Here is a 21,059-nt window from a genome sequence, read left to right as displayed (position 1 = left end):
TGTTAGCTGTTCATCTGGCATCATAATCTCAATATACAAAGCTAAAACTCGTCCCAAAAATCCCAGCTTCCCCTTTATGACAGAAATCAATTATAGCACAACAAATTTTACTTAGAAAGCACCTTTCACCAAATTCTCTGAGTGGTACTTAGCTAATAAAGAGTGTTGCAAAATTGCCATATCCACTTCCTCTAGCCCTTTCTCCCTTTCTAATTGCACTACAAAGGCTCTTCATCCCAATTAGTTTTGATTGGGAATGTGCAGTCTTTTGGCTCTGCTTCCTTTGCATGACAAACCCAACCAGAAGGGCATGACAAGCACAGCTGTGATTTTTCCTTCACCAAATGGAAATTAAAAAAAAAACCCTCCTCTGCTAGTAGCCAACAGGAAACCTGCAGACAAGAGGAGTATGCTTTACCATTCACCTTCCTGTGCTGGCTCTGGTTTTAGGCCACACAATTGGCAAGGCCAGACTCTTTGCCAGCTTCAGCACTTATAAGAGACAAGAGGGAAGAGGGGAAGGTAAGAAGAGCTCATTTCCATGCTCTGTGTGATCATAAGCATCACAAATAGACAGGAATGGGTAGCAGGGCACCCCCACAAGAAATAGGCACGCATCCCAGAAGGAAGATTATAGAACGGCACTGCCTGCTCTGCAAGATGATATCTGGAATGTAAAGGTGGAGGTACCACTCTAATTAAGACAGATCGATGTCTGGGTAATAAAATCCCCTCGTCAGTGTCAGTCTAGAGCCTTCTCCATCACCTCTTATGCATCCCAGACATGCTGTGCTCCTTAGCAATAGTATAGTTCTTTGAGGACTAGCTACACGAATTTTTTCTTTCAGACCTCTCTATTATCTATTTGAAGTGTAAAAAGCCCTTTACTGAAATTGTGCTCAGCAATATAAAGACAGAGTTTAGCAGCAATACAATAAATGTTTTTGAGAAGATGGGATCAGATTTTTCCATTTTTCTGATAATTACTTATTTTAACAAACATCTGGAATGTGCTTGGCTGAGGCCAACCCTGCTTCAAAGGTCAAGGGTTTCACCTCTCTCTAACGCATACAGGACAATGACCGGAGGTTTCTTTTAGCCTCACACTCCCTCTCTTGCAGTTTCTAGCCATTAACTGTATAAGAGATATGACTAAGTTACTAGCTCCCACAACAGATTTAGCACCCACTAAATTCTCTAATGTCCCTACAGTGATCCCTATATATGCCCATGGCAATAGGCAAAATGCCTCTCCCTTATCATTGTAAATCCACTGAGATAAAATTATTTCAATTTATCCACTCCATTAAGAGTTATTCAGCAAAATCTTCATTCAATGGCAAAATCAATATTGACCTCAAGTGAAACCAAGGCTGGGCCACTGGGTTACAACTAATACTGAAAATGAGGAGAGGACATTTTTCTCCTTCGTGTCCTAATAACTGCAAGGATGATGCAGGGGTCATGTTTGCATAATGAACCAAAGGAGTGCAGAGGGATTTTTTAAAGAAATGCTTACAATGCCTTTAAACCAGCTAACACTGGGAGTGATACCACTACAGCATGAGTAACAGGAACCTACTGATGGTGAATAACTCATCTGCACTGTGCTCCAGGCTGCCATGATTTCATTACTTTCTGGACCTCAACTTACCACTTTCATGTTAGCTTATGTAAGCTGAAATCACACCTTTGAATTGTCCTCTGGACCGTCCCTTAGCCTTTTCATACTTCAGCTCTGTCTGCAAAAATGGAGATCACTCCTTGCCTTTAAGCATTGTTCTGTGGATACATTATTATAATTTGCAAGGTGCTGAGATATTTCAGTGCTGAGGATCTTTGACAGATACCTCTCCAACCCCCCAAAGGTACTTACCTTTCAGCTTTTCCCCAAACATAGTAAGGAAGACAGTGAAGTTAATAGGACCTGGCGCCTCCTTCACCATGTCTTCAAGCTCTTCATTCTTGACATTCAGACGACCTGCAGCAGAGATAATTTTTCATAATAAATCAAAATTGTGTTTCAAAAAACGATTCCCATTCATCTCCTCCGACTGGGGAGCTCAAGGCTCTGTGTAACTTTGCTAATAACTTGGTAGAACACAACTCCAGGATACCCTAGTGTAAAACAAATAGGCAGAGCTGGCTCGTAAGATCAAAGGGTGACTGAAGGAGTAAGAAGGATAAATAATAAGGATGTGGCCAGTAGTGGACAAAAGAAGGGGCACTTCCAAATAAATTGTTTTTCTTTTTCTTTTTAATCCCAGGTGAAACACAGGCCCTGCTGATATTAATATAGTAGAGCTCAAAGTGACTGAAGTGAACCAAGGTCTCAGTCTTTGCTCTCCTGCATACTGAGATGCCTTTCTGAGTAGAGGGCAAATGGATGAGTTGAGTAGTCATATCCCTTCCCCATCTCTGTGTAGTCCTATCCCCTCTGCATCCTCATGCAGTCCTATTGATGAGAATTTAGACCCTGGCAACCCTACTTAAATCGAGTATTTATTTGCTGTGGCTGTACTTTATAGGCATTGAAGGGCTTCACTGAACAGGAAAGATACCAGAAGTTGGCCTTAAGAAATAAATATTTCAGGGTAACAGTAGCTACAGGCCAAAGTTTGCAAACCTCATTGTCACAATATAGAGTTCAGGAGCTTCTGCTCTTTGCACTGACTCTTCTGGCGTCTGATTCCACCCCAGGGAGCACTAAAGATTCTTATCAAACTCTTTTTAATAAGATCCAGATGGCAAAAGCCCAAATGCCTACATCACTGTTCAAGGCTCAAATGTTGCAACAAGGATACAACTCCAGGTTTGGGATCATTAATATTTTGCTTTTTCCTTTCCTTGGGAAGATTTTCTTTAATCTGCTTGATATTATCAAGATTGTGATGCACGTGGAATGGACAATACCTAATCTCATGACACGCACATTCCATCCCGCATAAATGCACAACAACACATAACCTCACATGAAGTCTTCCTACTTTTGTGTGGGCAGAGGGGCAGCTAGTCCATGATAACAACATTAATTGGTAGATATTGCATGGCTCCTAGATGAAGAAGGTGCAGCCTGTGAAGCCTGGATTCAGAGGCAAATCAGAAATGCCTGGCGTGGACCCCTGCTTGGGTGGGCTTTTTATGAAATAGTTGCAGGGGAGGGATCAGTGGCTTTGGAGAGATGCCAGCTGCACAGCTCTGTTGCACCCGCCAGTGAGTCCCAGAGAGACCTTCATTTCACTTCTGAAAGAGGCTGCTTAGGAGACTTTCCAGCTGGAGCTATGTAGTAAGATATCAACTACCATAAATGTGGAAGATCAAACCGAACAGGTTTCCTTTCGCCTCCTGTGTATCTCATTACTTCCCCACTGTAATTCTAATACAAACTTTTCTTATGTGCTTAAAATTTAAACTGCATTTCTTTTAAGTATTTAATTATTGTTACTAGTTTACCTAGTGCGGCAAATGTGTCTCTCAAGTCTGCTTTGTCAATAAAGCCATCCCTGTTCTGATCCATGATGGTAAAAGCCTATTGGAAGAAAAAGGAAAATTTATTGCCATTGCCATGTTGCACTGGACAGTGCTGCAGTCACACATACTACTCCAGGGGGGTATTATATTCGTGCTGTAAAGAAGAATATTTAACTTCCTTTGATTCATCCACATCATTGCACTTTCCTCACTTTCAACACATTACTGTATCTTGGCAAGGGGCTTAATTAAACCCACCCAAACTTCTTCCTAAATTAATGCTCAGTGCAGCGTGTAGCTGGGCTGAAGCCAATGCTGGCAGCTCCAGCCATTTAGGCCTTAACCCATGAAAGTTTGAATTAGGGAGGCTTTAGTTAGGGAGGATTTAGTCAGTGGTTACTCTGTGTGTTTTGTACCTTTCCCATACCTCATTCCTTTGTGCAGCTATCATATTCTGTAAAACATTTAATTACTGTAGATCAAGCTAAAGTCAATTTCTTGTGGGCCTCAAAATGACACTTTGTACAGAGATAGCTGCGTTTTCAAAAGTACAGAGAAATGTGGCTTTCATAGTGTTATGTATTCAAAGTTTGTTTCCCTTTCCAATACATTGTATCCTTCAGACTGTTCTCTGTGCTCTGACTGACCTTGATGTATTGACCTTAAATACTTCTCAGGCAAAATTTAACTTTTGATAGAAAAAACCTGGTTATTTTTCTATTTTCAGCCAACACAGAATTTATGTACTCTAACCATTATTTACCAAGCCAGCTAACTGCCTGTTTACCTATTTGCATGTCTGTCTGGTCGCTGCCATCGCACTTTTAATGTTTCATTGATTTTGAAAGATTTTAATGACCTGAAATTCCCCTGACCATACGAAGGGGAATATTAGTAGAACCAGGCATGTCTCTGAACCTGGTTATCTGTCTGACATGCACATCAATATGAGAGCGTATCTTTACCATGACCGGGAATTATTCTTACTTCAGTATTATTATGAAAGACAACATTGTCCTGAGAATACAGCAAGTCCATTGCAGCTACAGTAACTTGCAGAGTTTTAAAGTCTACCACTCTACAAGGTGGACTTCTTTCCATAATTGTATTATATCATAGAATCATAGAATCATAGAATCATAGAATCATAGAATCATAGAATCATAGAATCATTAAGGTTGGAAAAGACCCTTAAGATCATCGATATCAACCTATCTTCATGAAGTTTTACCTCCAGTTTCTTACACAGCCCCACTGCTCACATTCCAGTTTGTCCGTGTGACTACTTGCAGCATGCATGTTCATAACCCTTCATTTACCTGCCAAACGATCGCCTAATAAAAATTAAGCCCAGCTCTTTAGAGTTGCTTTCCCTCCTTTTGGGGGACTTGCTTTAAGTGGTGATCCCCACAATTTCGAAGCAAAACAGAAGAAAATATGAAGAACAAAGCAGAGCCCAGCAAGCTCACAGAAGACAGGAAGAGCATTACGTATATATTGTAACGGGTGAACTCAAAATAATGCAATAACAGCAATGCTGAAACATTTTCTGGTGAGCTGGTTGAAATCTCTAGATAAAAATATTCTCATAAAAAACAGCTTTTCGGAAATCCTTGACCCAAGTATGCAGTTTTCAGACACAACATAGTCTTGTTTTTCACTGGACCACTCCACTGCCTTACGCTTTTGCCGTTATTCTGCCATCATCCTGCCAGAAATGCTTCTAGTATTATCTTACTTAGAGTAGATCAAATATAGCATTCTGACCAGTTCTTCCCTTTATTGATACACCTTCAAACAGTAGTCCTTGGAGAAAATAAAACTGGAGATTCAAAGGACAGGAGAACAGGTGGGAGAAAAGTGTTAAACATGTTCCCATTAACTGTAGGGAAGAGGTTAGTGCTTTCAATTCATTTACCTGGGCCATATTCACAATCCTTTGCATGGGTTCTTAGTGTCATTCACCACTGAGTTTTACTGGTGGGAATCCTCATTAAAAGTAAAGCTGAAAGCCACATGCACAAAATGAAACAGTAGCTATTTATCACATCAAAAATTGCTTTGGAGGTGTGAGTTAGCAAAAAATGGAGGAAAATTAATAATTTAAAATTACAAACTGGTGCAAAATGTGATGGCCTCACAGACATTCTAGAATATCCACTCAGAAAAAGAACATAAATTAATCAAACAACTAATCTGTCTTTAATAAGCTTCAGCTTTTATACCAGCCCATTAGATATACCTCTGGTCAAAGAATCTACAATGCATGGTAATACCATATTCTTGGAGAGCTAAAAGATGCTTACGTAGTTAATCTCAATATGTTGTTTTGTTTTATTGGCATTTATGGAGAAAGTCAGCTGAGGGCTTCTTGGTATTTTTGTTTCCAGTTTGTGGGCAGTATCAGAAGGGCACAGAAGAATATTCTCTGTTGGTATTGTGGAACAGTCCACTAATTAAACCCCTGGTTCATTAAGGCATCTGTATTCAGGATAATACTTGAGCATGTAAGACTATTCCTATTTAAAATACCACTTAAACTTAAGTTTAAACATGTGCTCAAGTGTTTTTCTCAAACAGAACTAAAGGGAATGAGATGATAATTTTCCTTTATTTTGGGGCAGGGGCTTGAGGGCTTTTCAAATAAGTCTAGAGCCTGAAACAGGAGATTGAGGGAGTGACAGAAAGAAGGAAAGAAAGAATGAAAGAAAGAATGAAGGGAAGAACAAACAAACACACAAGGAAAATTATATACCAGCCAAAACCACAGAGATGATTCAGAAAACAACTGTGTGTTCTATTAAAGCAGATGGAGAATCGAATTATTACAAACAAAACCTATGTTATTCATTAGCAATAATGGGAGACTATAGAGAAGAGCAGAATAGTGACCAACCTCTTTGAACTCCTGGATCTGGGTTTGTTCAAACATAGAGAATACATTGGAACCACCTTCTATCTTCTTCTTTGCCTTTTTTGGAGCCTGTAATACAAGCAAGAAGATCAAATATATATTACCTTGTCTGTTGAGCACCCACAAAAACAAATTCCATCTTTAACAGAAGGCAAAATATACACAGTCAAGTAATACAAGAGGATTGTGTTTTGTCATGACAAAGTTTTTAATTCAATCCATTATCTCTCTCTCTCTCTCTAAAAATGGGATAAAAATAATGCTGCTTTAGTGACAGATGAATCTCTCACTGAGGCTTTTTGCCATTCCCTTGCTCTGGCCTGGAACCTGACAGCCCAGATAAACAAGGACAGATTGTCACTGTGCTGGCTTAAAAAAGGTAAGGGGCCCAAAGTGCAACTCTGAATATCACAGCTGGTCCACTCCTTGTTTGCCCAAGGAACTGCCTGTTCCTTGGGTAGGGTCACCTATGCCAGACCATTAGATGCAGGAGACTACTTCCCCTTCTGCACTGGCTTTTCAGAGCTCTGTACCACAGGAAAAATGATGTAAGCTTATAGCATCACTTGGAGATGTAAGCTAAAATTCCCAACATGCTGTTTGTTTGCAAGAAATACAACCAATTTGGGTAAGTGGCTACAGGTACTGCTCCTTCCCATTTCCCATGCAGGGACAGTCAGCCAGACTCAAAAAATGTGGCTCGGCATGAAGACTCAGTTCAGGAACTATAAAGGGAAATTATATAATTTCCTACCCACGTAGAAATGTTTAGAAGTCTGTTCTTTCTGGACTAACACTGACTGAACAGATTCTTCCTATGTAGGAACACCTCACAGTCTATATTCTTGCACCAACCTACAGTACATTGCCTTACTAGACCATATACTTTTAATATTCAAGATAGTCAACTTAAAGGGCAGGCTGCTTTTATCACAATTCTGTAGTCTGAGGACTGAGGCAGAGAAAGATTGGGGAAGAGCTACAACGACAACTCAGAATCTAATGCTCATGAAAAATCAGTCAGAACTAGACTTCATCATGTATCTTTGAATAAGGGCCCAAACAGCTTACCTAAGACAATACAGTTCTTGTTCTGCAGTAAAGAATCAAATCTGTGATTCCTACGGATTACAGAAATGTATGGATTTATGTATGGATTACAGAAATGTTTTAATCACAGCATTATCCTTACGTGTGGCAGGATAATGAGCTACAATGCCTTTTGAGTTCCCTTCCAGCCAGACTGTTTTTTGCTTTATCATTTTTACTTTTAAACTTCATCATCATAGTCCCACCTGGTTCTCATGTCACGGAAAATTAGTCTTACTTAGTTTGGGCTATTCTGCATGAAACAGAAGGCAACTTCTACCGTCTCTTTTCATCAAAATAAAAAAGCCTGTGAAAGTTCAAATTCAGTACTGATTTAAAATATCCTGAGGACCAGAGCAGCTCAAGGAAATATTCCCACTTGACGCTGTTTGAAGTGTACATTGTCTCATCAATTCAGTTTGTCAGCCAGATTTCCACATTCAGCCACCCTGTTTTAGAACCCGGGTTGAAAATTAGGGCTATGGTAGACACTCACCCGCAAACCCACACTCCAGACCTGTCAACCTCCAATCAGTTAATGCAAAATGCTAAAATCTGGAAATAGGAATGGAAATTAAAAGAAAACTGTATTTGTAGTGAGGATAAAAGTGTACGATAGAATGCCACCAAGGCATGGAAAAAAAAAGTGAATAAGTGGAATGTTTAATGAATGTAGAAATATTGATTTTGGAATAAACAGATTCCCTCCTCCTCCTACACATGAAGTAAATGTTATTTTGAGCAGTAATGGGCAATCTTCCATGTAACATGATGTGCCTGGTGGAGGTTTTTAACACTTCCAGATCAAATGGAAATATTAACAGTCCTATGTGTTTATGTGTATTTGTTCCCCGAGGTAAAAAGAAAGCAGATGTTACCCAGCGGAATGTATTGCAAGCTGTCTGGGGGAAATGATCACAGGGCACAAGGCTGGCCTCAGCTTTTTCAGATGGGGTAGCAGAACTGGTTCTCCTGTGCTCGTGTACCTAGTCTTTATGAAGACAAAACATATTTTACCATTCTCATGCGCTGCTCTGCTGTGACCAGATAGAGCATCCATATTCAGCAAGATAAATATTTCCCATGCTAGCAAACAATCTGCATCTTTTTAAGCTAACACCACAATGAAGGACAGTGGGCTCCAGCTCCAGACTCTATTAACTTTAAATGCCAAACACTGGCAATACCTTCATTATTCCTCAGTTTAATGGGTTCTCTGTGCTGCAAGGCTTTAAGCAAGGGTTGTAGCTATAAGAAAGGATGAGATAAACCCAAAATCTGTGGCTCAGTATCTATTAGAAACAGACCAGCAACACAAAAACCACCCAAAGTTTCATTACATTAGTGAAGTCCTATTCAAGGCAAAAAGGATTGAAGACTAGTTACCCAGAGAACAATCACTGTACTAGGAAAAATTCAGCCCAGCATGTTTGCTGACAATGAACATTGTTCAATGTTACTCTCTGGTTAGCCATGTACTGGGATGATAAAGGAGATCCATGCCCATATGGCTCAATCTATCTTTAGTTTTTCTACTGAAGCTCTGGGTTTGGATCCTATTTATGATCTGCTCACTTGTGGAATGGGGCCGAGACCACGAATGCATTTCGCAGGGGCCAATGGACAGCTGTTGGATGGGAATGGCTTTCCATCACCAATTTCAAGCTAAGTCTTTTGGCACCAAACGTATTGAGCATCTTGGATTATCAGTCTCTTGTTTTTTGCATACAGAGTATTGGGACCCTAATTTATCTGCTTTGAAAGGCTAGGAAATGCATAATCACGGAAAGAAACTGCACCTTGATTTTGCATGACTGGTGGATAGGCAGGTGCTATGAAGAGGAAGGCTGAGGAATAAGCAGGTGGAGCGGGAAGAGAATACAGTACATTGTCGCTGTCTTTGTGGCGGGTAAGTCAAGTTAAAAGGCAGCTCTAGGAGAATAGAAATAGATCTGTGCTGCTGTCTGACAGCTCCAAACACCCAGAAATTTTTAATGAATAGAATCAGGATTCTCACTCTGGAATATCTCTCTGAAAGAACGGTATAGTAAAAAGAGCAACACAGGACTGAACAAACATATGTTTCTAAACTGTCAAAGATTTAGTAGGTGACCTACAGAGGAGCAAGTGGGTGACTGACATATTACTTCTGTCTGCCTTGATTTCCCCATTTGTAAAATGCAAAGTGTGCCGAGCTGCACTTTGCAAAGATAGCTGCTCTATCTTTGCAACATGTGCCTTGAGTCTGACATACAAAACGTGCCAGATGAGAAACTGAAGAGCTGAGGGTCCCCTGGGCTCAGATTCCGAGGCCTCAATAGCACAGCAGTGGGAAGAATGTTGCAACAACTGAACAAGCCTATTAATATTCCTGCCTGAGTGTATTAATCATCCCATTGTGAAGAAAACAACACTTTACTTTAGAAGAGAAACCACAGGCTTGTTGCATATCACTCATTTGTCTTACTAGTGTTAGCACTCTCCCAATTAGCCTGGATTTTAAAGGGTCTTTTTTTTCCTTAGTTTGGTTTTGGTTTGTTTTAGTAGCTTGAAATGAGAAAATGGAGCCATACCAAAATCTGGTCCCAAGAAAACACTGTTGAACCATGCGTTTGCTTTGAGCTGAGCTTTCCTCAACGAAGTTCTTTATATTTCTCCCATCCAGCAGTGCCAGGGAGCCAGAGAGAACAAGGACAGTGCAGTGGCACAGGCAGGCAGAAACAATGAGTGTGAACTGCCTTTGCCTCTCTTATATCCATAAGAACAGGGATTCATTTTTTACATGTTGGGGTGTGTGTGTGTGTGTATGTTCAAGTGAATCAGAGTGAAGATTCCAGGGTGACCTAAAAGAAAAGGGGGCAGCAAATCAGTTTATACCTCTACATGCAAAGGAGGAGGGAGCTGAAAAGACTTGGTTCTTACTTCAAAACATGAGGCTTTGTTTACCCTGATAAAATCATAAAAAGCTGGTGCTGGAGTAGGTTCATGACACCAGAGATACAAAGAAAGTGGCACTGGATTATTGCAGAACTTCATCATCTCAGGCCCTCAATGAATTTTGCAGACAACACAGAAAAGGACGGTAAAAGAGGCAAGTTGCTCCAAGGCAAAGGTACAGCTCCGTAACTGGTGCTACTCCTCGCTGGCTGCTCAGGTGAACACTTCTACACTTCAGTAAGTATGAAGTAACTGACCTCTACTTAGCATTTTCTGCAGAGCAAGAATGTTTCCACAGGCAGTCAGGCAAAATGGGTAGCGTTGCCAGAAGCCACATTTTCAGTTTAGCTTGGGGTTCCCTGTTTGGTCCACCATCCCTTAAACAACTCAGAAAATACTCTAAATATCTAAAGATGACACAGTTTGATATTCCTGACAGCCAAAGTTAAAACACAAGCAGAAGCAGTTCCCCACTCAGCAACTTATTGTGTCTTCTTTTATTTTTTTTTACCAAAGAAGACACCAGTAGAAAAGCAGATCTCCTGGGAGGGAGTTCTTCAGAGAAAAACAGCCACGTACACTGTTAAGAGCCTGATTCTGTTGTCTTGCACCCTTACGTGTTCATTCAGCCCAGGACAAACTAGACATGAGGTACTACCAACTTTAAATTGCAGTGTTTCACATTTTATACTTCCTTCCTCTGTAACTATGTCCGTGACTACAGAAAAGACAGAATCATCCATCATCTCACTCAGATTCTGTCCCCTACTGTGATCCACAGTATGATGTTAACTCTGAGTTACTATTACTTTTTCATCCATCACACTCTCTCCTTGTTTTTCATCCACTCTGGGATCTCAGTGCTGACATTTCCTGTCTTTGAATTTTCATTATCATTGAATCCAGCTTCTGAATCAAAAGTTACATCTCGGGACCATCCAAGGGATTTTTGCAGCACTGGACAGGATTTTTGTTGATTATTGTCTCACAAGTTTGATCTGCTGAGAAAATTTACACTGCATCTGCACCAAAGATCCCAGCTATGGACAAGCCACCCTTTTTTAGCATGGTTTAGGTCCTTTTCATGGCAGGTGAGCAGCACAGGGCCAGCCCAAGTGCATGCCTTTGAGGGAACAGTCTAGAGGAGTAAGCAACATAAACTGCTCTAAGGGCACAATTTGCATTTCAAACAGGCAACAGCCTCAGATCATTCAAATAAAAACCCACGTTATCAGAACCGAGAAACAGAATATCTTTTTATTATATACTCTGCACTCACAAACAGATCCCTCCCTTCTCATCCTCACTCCATTTTATATGTAGTCCCTGCCTCCCACACACCCACACAGACACACACACCTTTGATCCCTGCTAGATACAAAAATCTGTTGGACTGCATCCTCCTTGCTTCACACTCCCGTACGCTAAAGCATTCTCCTTTGCCCCACATAGAATCCCTTCCCAATCACAGTCTCCTTTTTTCTCTTGCACAGATATACAGAGAGAATGTATTATCTCCCAAAACTTATCTCCAAGCAGCAGATAACCTCTCCAACCGCAGACGACTCAACCTCTGTGACCCAAAATTCACCAGCTGCTTTCCCCACCCAACAGAATTTCTTCACTAGCATATACATGTCTTCCTTCATGTAAACAGATGAACAGGCCCCCTCTACCTACACAGTCCTCTGTGCTCACAGACACACACACGTACACACATGTGTATGTGCAGATGCATACCCAAACACTTAAACAGTTAAACAACTGGCCGCATTTTCAGCTAGTGAAATCAGCATTGCTCCACTAAGGTCAGTCCTTGTTTCAGTACAGGTGGTGCATTCCAGACAGTTAAGCAGGCTGCAAAACACATTTGATCAGAATGCAATCTATTTTTGGGTACGCCGTTCCCTTCAGCACACAGAATTTGCTACAAGGTGTCGCTGGAACTGAATAAACAAAGGAATCTTTTGGGAATATGAAAAAGGCTTCCCTCTCCTTTCTTCCACCTCTCTTCTTCCCTTGCTTCTCTCCATCAGCTCAGAGCATGCAGGGAGACATCACAGACCCAACTTCACTGAAATTCCCTGGAATTAACGAAGAGCCGTAGACAGTTCTCAGAACTCCATTCCACAGCACTTGTGTGGTCTGCTCTTGTTAGAAAAATTATCTCCCTGAACCCTGCCTCTCTCACTCTCATCAGCCCTGTATGGCAGAGCCTAGTAGCACTGACTGACTTGTAATTATTTTTTACTATGCTGCTTTGTCTGCACTAATCCTTTGAAAGTAGCTTTACTGCACATCTGAAATATTATGATGCTATAAAACCTCTGTAATATTTATAAATCCCTTAAGACATCATAAAGAGAGAAAAAACCCTCCCCACAGAGTTCATCTAGCATAATTACATATACATTTCCCTCTGATTAATAAAAAATGATCACTTCCTTATGTAAAGATATTCTTCAGCTTTCTTTCAGTAAGGTTATTTTTTTCTTTCCATTTTAAATCTGTTTCATGTGTCCCTGTATAGTAAGGTACCTCAGAAGATATTTTCCCAAAACAAAAGGCACAATGAAAAGAGCCACTACAGAGAATTGTCAGTTGAACTGGGTATGAGGAGACAGAATGGTCTCTCACTATATTTTCACATCTCCTAACTTAAGCAATTTTACCACAGAATGTCCTGAAATATCTTCAAACATCGAGCAGTGTGGTGTGTCATTGAACTAAATAGGAGGGAAGAAAACTGGTAAATAAAATTTTTAAAAAGAGGGGAAAAGGAGAACCTAAGACCCAGCACTTGCCCCCCACCCCACAAAAGGGCTGGCTTAGACTTTAGTGAAGCTGATTAAAGGGAAACCTGTAAATCCACAACTGAAGAGGCATAATCAGCACAAGGCACTGCTCACTTCTAAAGCAGTGGTGAAGAACGTGATTAGTGGCTTGCGCGCTCAGTGTGAAACCACTGACACTGGGCTTGTACTGACTGAAACTAGAACCTACATTTGTGTGTGGATTTTGGAAATTACTTTGAATGTGGTTTTATCCTGCTCAGAACAGCACTTGGATCACATTCATCACCTGCTTAAATAGAATCAGGTTTGAACTAAGCTTTGAGAAAGCTTTTCATATACAACTCCCTCTCCAGTGTTCTCCAGAATCAAATATTCCATAGCGCCAGGGAGCCACTGGACAGCCTTACTTTAAGACAGCCTGAAAAGGACCTGTAAAAAGGAGAAAAATAAGGAAAGAGAGAATCACCAGCTTTTTAAAAAAATATTGTTGTAGTCATTCCTCTGAATTTGCAGAAGAAAAAGATAGAGCCCAGTCTGCCCACTGTTCCTTAGGCAGGAATTCTTCAGTGCTCCTTGGAAACACATCAAGTGCACCTTTGGTGCAGAGGTGGCTGTTGAGTCCCAGAGCTAAAAGGCAACAGTGAGCAGGGCAAAGACAAGACACAGAAATCTCTTCAGTACTTCCTACTTCTCCCTGAGGTCTCAAGAGCAACACAGTTACAATGACAGAGATATCCCCTCCCCTCACTCCCCATCACACCATAGCAGACCTTAGCACTAATTAACACCAGCTGTGACAGCAATGGCTGCCCTGGAGTACTCGTCTTGGAAAAAGGTGCACAAGCTCTTTCCTTCAGCAAGTGCATCTGGGTTGTTCCCCACCTTATTCATTTGTTAAACACATGCAGAAAAGTCCTTGGAAGTTCACAGCTCACTTATGGGATGTATCATAATTCTGGATATGATACTAAGTATGAGATTTCATGGGGTCCAGTGTGATCATTACTGCTCTGAATTGCTAGGGTTGGGTTAGAAAGAAATACAGGCAGAGATAAACAGATATAGGAAAGAATAAAACCTACCATACTGCTACTGCTCCTTCCACCCCTTCTCTGCCAACTAGTCAGCCAGCAAACGAAATGCCAATTGTCTCTTTATATAGTGTTACCAAGGAATAAAAATATGCCTGCTCCAAGTTTAGACAATAGATGTAAGGTTGGAAAAGTGCAGTAACTGGATCCCAATACCATTCCAAGCATCTGTTCCATGCATGGCTTTTGCTTTCACAGAAATAATGCAGTAGATAAGTAGAGTAGCCAGTTGGGATACAATTGTACAGCACTCACAGTAGCCTAGAGCTAAAGGGGCTTTCCCAAGTACTTCTCAACAATGAACACAGGGCACGCACTGAAAAAGATTTTAAGTGGACAGAGCATCCTGAAAAAACAGAAAGAGAAACATGCTCCTTGAGAACATGCAGAATAAACTAGCAATAAATCTGGGCCACTGAGACGTCTGGTAGCTCCAGACCCTGGCACATGCATTCAGAGCTCCAGAAAAATGACTGAGGTTCTGCATAGGTGCTTCTATAACTGGGAGGTGTGCTGGGAAAGCAGTGCTCTGCAGATGGCAATAAAGTGACTCAGATCAGGTCTGTTTTCCCTGAATCTATCACACATGCCTGAAGTCCAGGGGCCAGATTTCAAGCTACTACAAATTGGTGGAGAGCCATGGTGAAAAGCATGGTTTTCATGCTTTTCAAAGCATGGAAAAAGAGATGTTAGCAATGAATATGGGGTTAAGAGCAGGAGAAAACAGAAGGCAGCATAGGAACCACAATGGTTGTATCTCCCAGGGAATTCTCACAGACATTAATACATACACATTCCATCTGATTCATAAATTGCGTTTGGCATTATCACAATGGGCCAAAACATTAACCAGTACAAAACAGCATAATTCCACAGACATGAAATCATATTTCCTAAAGGACTAGTCTGTGTCTGTGAGAGTATCCATACAGGACAACCGGTACAGTAAAAACAGCACCAAAATAGGTTTTTCAGGAACATACAGTAGCATCTGAAATACTTGTCTACATCAGTCACTATAACCTTGAGTCACAAAAGTGCTTAACCAATCAACTGAACTTTGAGACAGACATACATTTAATTATCTATTTGAATAAGGACCTCGTTCTTTCTCCAGGTCCAGCCCCTTGCAGTGCTGTCATCTCTAATCTTAGATTTGACGGCATGCTCTTCAGGGCAAGGACTGTTTTAGCTGTTGTGAAGTACCTTGAACACCTACAGGGGTAATTAAGAAATAAATAAACATAATACAATTAATCTGGCTTTAGCAAAATTGTGGTGGATACAAGTTGGAAGTTAGCCCAGGGTTCATCATTCTGACTTCAGCAACATTATACCAATAGCTAGCATAACACAGCATAAAAATAAATCCATTAGTCCCTTCGCCTGCAACCACCTGGTGGGTAGCAGACCCTTGTTTGTGTACTAGGCTGGTCTTGGTAATCTGAAAAACTCAAAGTAAGGTTTTTTGAGGAAAATCTTACATAACTTCAAAGATTCATTGTGATAAAGACTTATCATGTTCACTGGGTTAGGTCCTGATTCAGCAAAGCTGTTAAGCATCTGCTTAACTTTAAGGAAGGGATAGTCTCACTGAAATCAAGGTAATAGCTCACATACTTGCATTTAAGAATATGGCTACTTGTTTTGCAGGATTGGTGCTCTAATCCTCACAAGGCAGCCAAATGAGCAGCAGCTTTGTCATTGAGTTCACTGGGCCCAGGATTCCGTCCTGTGAATTTTGTGTCCTTTTTTGGAAGAATACTTATCTTTTCATCCAGCCATTTCATGAGTTTGTCCTAAGAGCTCTATTAACAGATGCTTTGTACTGTTTCTTTGGGAGTTTTGTTTTCTCCTATCTTGTATATCATCAATCATCATTATTATCATCAATTTGCTCCTTAGATTTCTAGCTTCATCTGCAGGCATTTTCCAATAGTGCATGTATTTTCTACATTGATCTTTGTCTTTTCACAGAATTTCTATATTAAATGTATTCTTCCAAGCTGTTTCTAAATGACATGACATGTTAGGATAAAACCCACACAATACTGTGTGTTTGTAGTGCACATGTCCTGAGAGACCCGAACCCTCTCTCCTTAGTCTGTAAAACAAATCCACAGAGGAATTAAGGGAGACATACATCTTGGCTTTAAAGGTCTGCTTGCTTCTGCAACTGCCTCCAAATTATAGAAAGGCTCCAGACTGGAGAGGGGAGGGAGAGAAAGGGGGAATAACATAAGGACTGAAAAAGAAAGGCTTGAATTTAATTGCCCTAAAAATTTCAATCATTCAATCTGGTAATTAGAGAGCTGGCTGATTCAGAAGGCAATTTCATTTAAAAAAAAAAAAAGAACCCAACAAGATAATTGATGCTAAGCGAATATTTTACCTGAAATATTAAATACCAAACTTAAGTCTGCCTCCAGGGCCCTTTCTGCTACCCCTTTTTGATCTGTCTTTCTATTTCTTTGTATTTTCTTCTCGCATGACTCAACAGAACAGGACACTCCTTCAGAGAATCAGATTGTCACAGGGATGGGTTTATTTGAACTCTGTGCTGTGAAGGAGACTACATAATGATTTATTAGTAAAGAAAATAATAATAGGAAGTCTCCTGAGATCCAGCCTGGCTGCAAATCTCTGTGAGATTTTCCAGCGCTGAGTCTCTGCGTCTCTCTGGCCATAAGCAAGGTTTGATGTCCTACCAAGGGTAACAGCTTGCTTTATGAGCTTATCAAGTAGAAGGTAACAGCTTTCTTTATGGACTTAACTATACTTACCAGACTGTTTCATGTTTAATTCTGGATTCTCTGATGCTGCAAAATGATACTTAAAGGTAGATCTCTGCACTCATGCAGAGCACTGTGGATGTCAGTGTCACAGGGGTCTGATTGCACAGATCTCTCTGCAGGATGGAGGGCAGGGCTGGTTTATTGCGCACTGTTCAGAAGTAACTGCTAATTCTCTAATATTTAATAGCCTAATGAACAAGGACAGCATCTCATACACATCTTAAAGGAATGTTGCATGCCTGGAAATTAAGTATTAATTTACAGTGTATTTATAGATGGAGAAATGATAAAGTAAATACAGGTGACACACATTGGATTCTGATATCATGTGCTGTTCTAACTACTCACCCGTGCAGGTTTTTCACACAATGCTGCACTCTATTCCTGTTAGCAATATTAAATTTTAATCTTAAAACACCTTTTTAAGTGAGATTTCTCATCTATTACTGCTCAGGAAGACCACATCAAAAGTATTCAGGTGTCTTTGCAAGTTCCATCTTTGAGACTGATCATGGAAATATGACATTCACTATCTAAAAAGATGCAGATGTCAGGACTTAGTGACAATCCTTGCCGAATAGAATGTGGCCTCTTCTCCTAGGTCAGCGGAGACAGAAAAAAGCCACTAACGCTGAATATGTTACAGAGGAAATGTACAACAAATACCTTTGTAAGTTTTCCAGCTGTTGCAGACTGAGTTTTGAGACTAACTTCATACCACATTACACCACTTCTGCACACAGAGTTTTCCTTCATGGCTTTGAGTGGCATGCTTTCAGAAGAAGGCATGTGACAGTTAATCATATTTGGGAACAGAAACTTTCCATATTCTGCCAATAGGCCAGGACAATCCCCAAACCTTTAGAAGACATTGTATCTCAGCCTTCATGCAAGAGGAGTCCACTTTTTATACACTGACCAGGCTTGATCTCTACATCCCATATCTAATTTGGTGCTGAGGGTAAAGGCAAGGCCAGTCTTAATCTAAAGATAAGACTCACGTGAGCCCCATCCTGACACTCTACACTCTGGCAAAATGTACCTTATGGAATTGCCAGCTACTACTGTTCTCTGGCCATGTCATCTGCTTTCTCATTGCTATGTGCTCCTAACATCCTCTAAGTCACAGACGTTCCTTTATTCTACAGGTGGGGAACAGATATGCTCAGTGATTTATCCAAATGTAAATAGGAATTAAAAGGAAAGCAGCAAACTGAAGCATTGTCTTGCAAGTCCTGGCAGGTGTGCAAAGCACGGATCAGGGGGATAGACCAAGCACCTCTCAAGTAGACATTAAAGTGAGAACATGAACTGGTACCAGCAAAGCTACCAGCAAGAACTACCCAGCTAAGGTGGATTTCAAGCCCTTCAGAGACAATGAACAACTTCCCAACCACTTACTTTTCCCTAATCACCTTAAATTAATTACAAGCTCTCCTTCTTTTCAGACCCATGATGATTCCCTTTTCCTTTCTGCCTACAGTGGTTTTCTTAGATGATGAAATTCTTGATACAGAGGACAGGTTATACAGTGCTGCTTCGAAAGTCTGTTGGCTAAACTTAGTCTGACTACTTGTGGTGGTTTTGGCTGGGGTAGAGTTAATTTTCTTCACAGAAGCTACCTTGGGGATCTGTTCTGGATTTGTGCTGGAAACAGTATCAATAACACAGGGGTGTTTTCGTTCCTGCTGAGCAGTGCTGACACAGAGTCAAGGCCTTTTCTGCTCCTCACCCCACCCCACCAGCGAGGGGCTGGGGGTGCACAAGGAGCTGGGAGGGGACATGGCTGGGACAGCTGACCCCAACTGACCCCAGGGATGTCCCACACCATATGGCATCATGCTCAGTACATGAAAGTGAGGGAAGAAGAAGGAAGGGGGGGGTGTTCACAGCAATGGCATTTTGTCTTCCCAAGTAACTGTTATTGCATGATGGAGCCCTGCTTTCCTGGGGATGGCCGAACACCTGCCTGCCCATGGGAAGGAGTGCATGAATTCCTTGTTTTGCTCTGCTTGTGTGCACGGCTTTTGCTTTCCCTCTTAAACCGTCTTTATCTCAATCCACAAGTTTTCTCACTTTTACTCTTCCCCCATCCCAGCGGGGAGGAGTGAGCGAGTGGCTGTGTGGGGCTGAGCTGCCGGTTGGGGTTAAAACATCACACTATTGTATTCTGGAGCCTGGCAACGTGGAGAGTCTCAGGAAAGTTAGTCTTATGTTCACTGTTTATGGAGCTCCTACCATTCAGGTACAGAAAAGAAAGAGCTATTACAGATACCTCTGCAGAATTTTAAGTAAATTAAAGGGTGCAAATCTCACTGAGAATCTTCTCTGTCTGTTGAGCGGAGACACATATATCTATTTGGAAACTGCCAGGGCTGCTGTAACTCTTAATTAAGTGCTGTGCATTTGTTGTTCAGGACACTGAATCCAAACCTCCTTTTCTGACTTACCCCTCCTTCTCTGAGAATTCATAGCCACTATCACATCTGACAAAAACTGTGTTCTCTTTTATACTTGGAGGTCACTTTATGTTACTTACAGTGTGTTGCATTATGTCAAAAGGCATAACACAATATAATGAAAAGCATGCTAATATAACTCAGCCTGACATCAATGACATAATATGATGTGGCTACCGAAAAATGCACTGTTGTCATTATTTTGTGTTTTCATCTGATATCTACTTGCTATTCCAGCATGGGGCATTTGTTGCAAAATTTGGAGAAGAGCATTATGGGCTAAGCATGCCTGATTCTACTGTGGCTCGCATCATTTTTGCACTGAGATCACTTTGTTGGCTTTGCTGGGGTTCTTCCTGATTTAGTCAAGCAAGAATCAGGCTCTAAAAAATCATCACATAAAATGCAATTACATTAGGAAAGCCATCACATTCAAAAACACAGCTCATGGGAGTAAGGAAATGACAACACTGTTAAAGTCCCTGTAACCTTAGCTCTGCCCTCTTGGGTAGTAAATGAGCCTGCACTATTTTTCCTGCAGGATGTCATTTCATTTTGTAGAAGTGTGTAGCAAAGCAGCTGTTCAATATTTCTCTTAACTACATCACGTAGTCTGTGGTCCCATATCTCATTTGCTGCACATCAACCAAATCCTTTTGTGGTTTAGGTACTTTTCTTCTTCCTGTTTTTATTTGCTTTTGTATTGTCCTAATTACCACAGTATATGTGTATTTCAAAACCAAGGCTGAATCTCTCTTCCCAACACACCCGCAGGTTTGAAACACACAGTCATTCCTTCCTTGTTCCACAGACAAAGAGCAGAAGCTCAAAACTGTTTCTTACTATAGGCCCAATGGGAAGTCCATCATAGGCAAGGCTAGACTGGACTGCAAGGCAGCAGAATCCCAGCCTTAATTCTTTATTTTGCATTCACTGGCTACTTTATATTGCACAGCTCCCCAGTGGAAAAGGCAAACATGACCCTTATTTGTGAAAACCTCAAACAATAATAATAAATGAAGTTGGAATGTTCTGGTGATGTTATGAATCCCTGTGCAACAGCTCTGCCTTGTTCTCTATCCAACAGAACCAAAACAGAAGACCCTACAGTAACCAAACTAATTGAACTGATGGATTATAATGAAATCTACTGTAATTTCTGCTAGAGTTTTACAGGTTAAACATTTTAAAAAAAATATCTAGCCACTTCTCCCGTCTACCACAGGCCATAGCATTTTATCTATCAGTTGCTGTATCAAGCCCAGGTTGAGCTAGAACATATATTTAAACATTGTTGCTGTTGTTGTTATTGTTAATATTATTACCTTACGCTGATAGTAGTTGTCCAAGCCAACTCAAGCCATGACATCCTCAGTGACAGAATTCAGTCCTCATTGACTTTAAGCCAGTCTAATCAGTGGACTTGTCCTCACTGTTGTCACATCTGCAGTTTAACATATCCTCCACACCCACCTTAGACTGCTGGTCACAAAAGAGGTATCATCTGT

General features: G+C 40.9%; 1 protein-coding gene across 2 annotated transcripts in view; it reads right to left on the bottom strand.

Moving 5' to 3' along the window:
• MYL10 (myosin light chain 10) overlaps positions 1 to 21,059 on the bottom strand; it is a 55,153-nt gene that overhangs the window by 9,343 nt on the left and 24,751 nt on the right. The window contains exons 1-4 of one of the 2 annotated variants that reach the window (XM_075113282.1): positions 14,289 to 14,340; positions 6,368 to 6,454; positions 3,454 to 3,529; positions 1,877 to 1,981 (exon numbers count right to left, since the gene is read on the bottom strand). In XM_075113282.1, the coding sequence (XP_074969383.1) occupies positions 1,877 to 1,981; positions 3,454 to 3,529; positions 6,368 to 6,454; positions 14,289 to 14,291 (271 nt within the window). In that variant the 5' untranslated portion in view covers positions 14,292 to 14,340. Of the gene's footprint in view, positions 1 to 1,876; positions 1,982 to 3,453; positions 3,530 to 6,367; positions 6,455 to 14,288; positions 14,341 to 21,059 lie in introns of those variants that run through there. The other variant, XM_075113283.1, reaches the window with a different exon arrangement.

Source organism: Phalacrocorax aristotelis, chromosome 18 (assembly GCF_949628215.1).
Source record: "Phalacrocorax aristotelis chromosome 18, bGulAri2.1, whole genome shotgun sequence".
NCBI classification, from domain to species: domain Eukaryota; kingdom Metazoa; phylum Chordata; class Aves; order Suliformes; family Phalacrocoracidae; genus Phalacrocorax; species Phalacrocorax aristotelis.
This window is presented reverse-complemented; position numbering and strand designations above follow the sequence as displayed.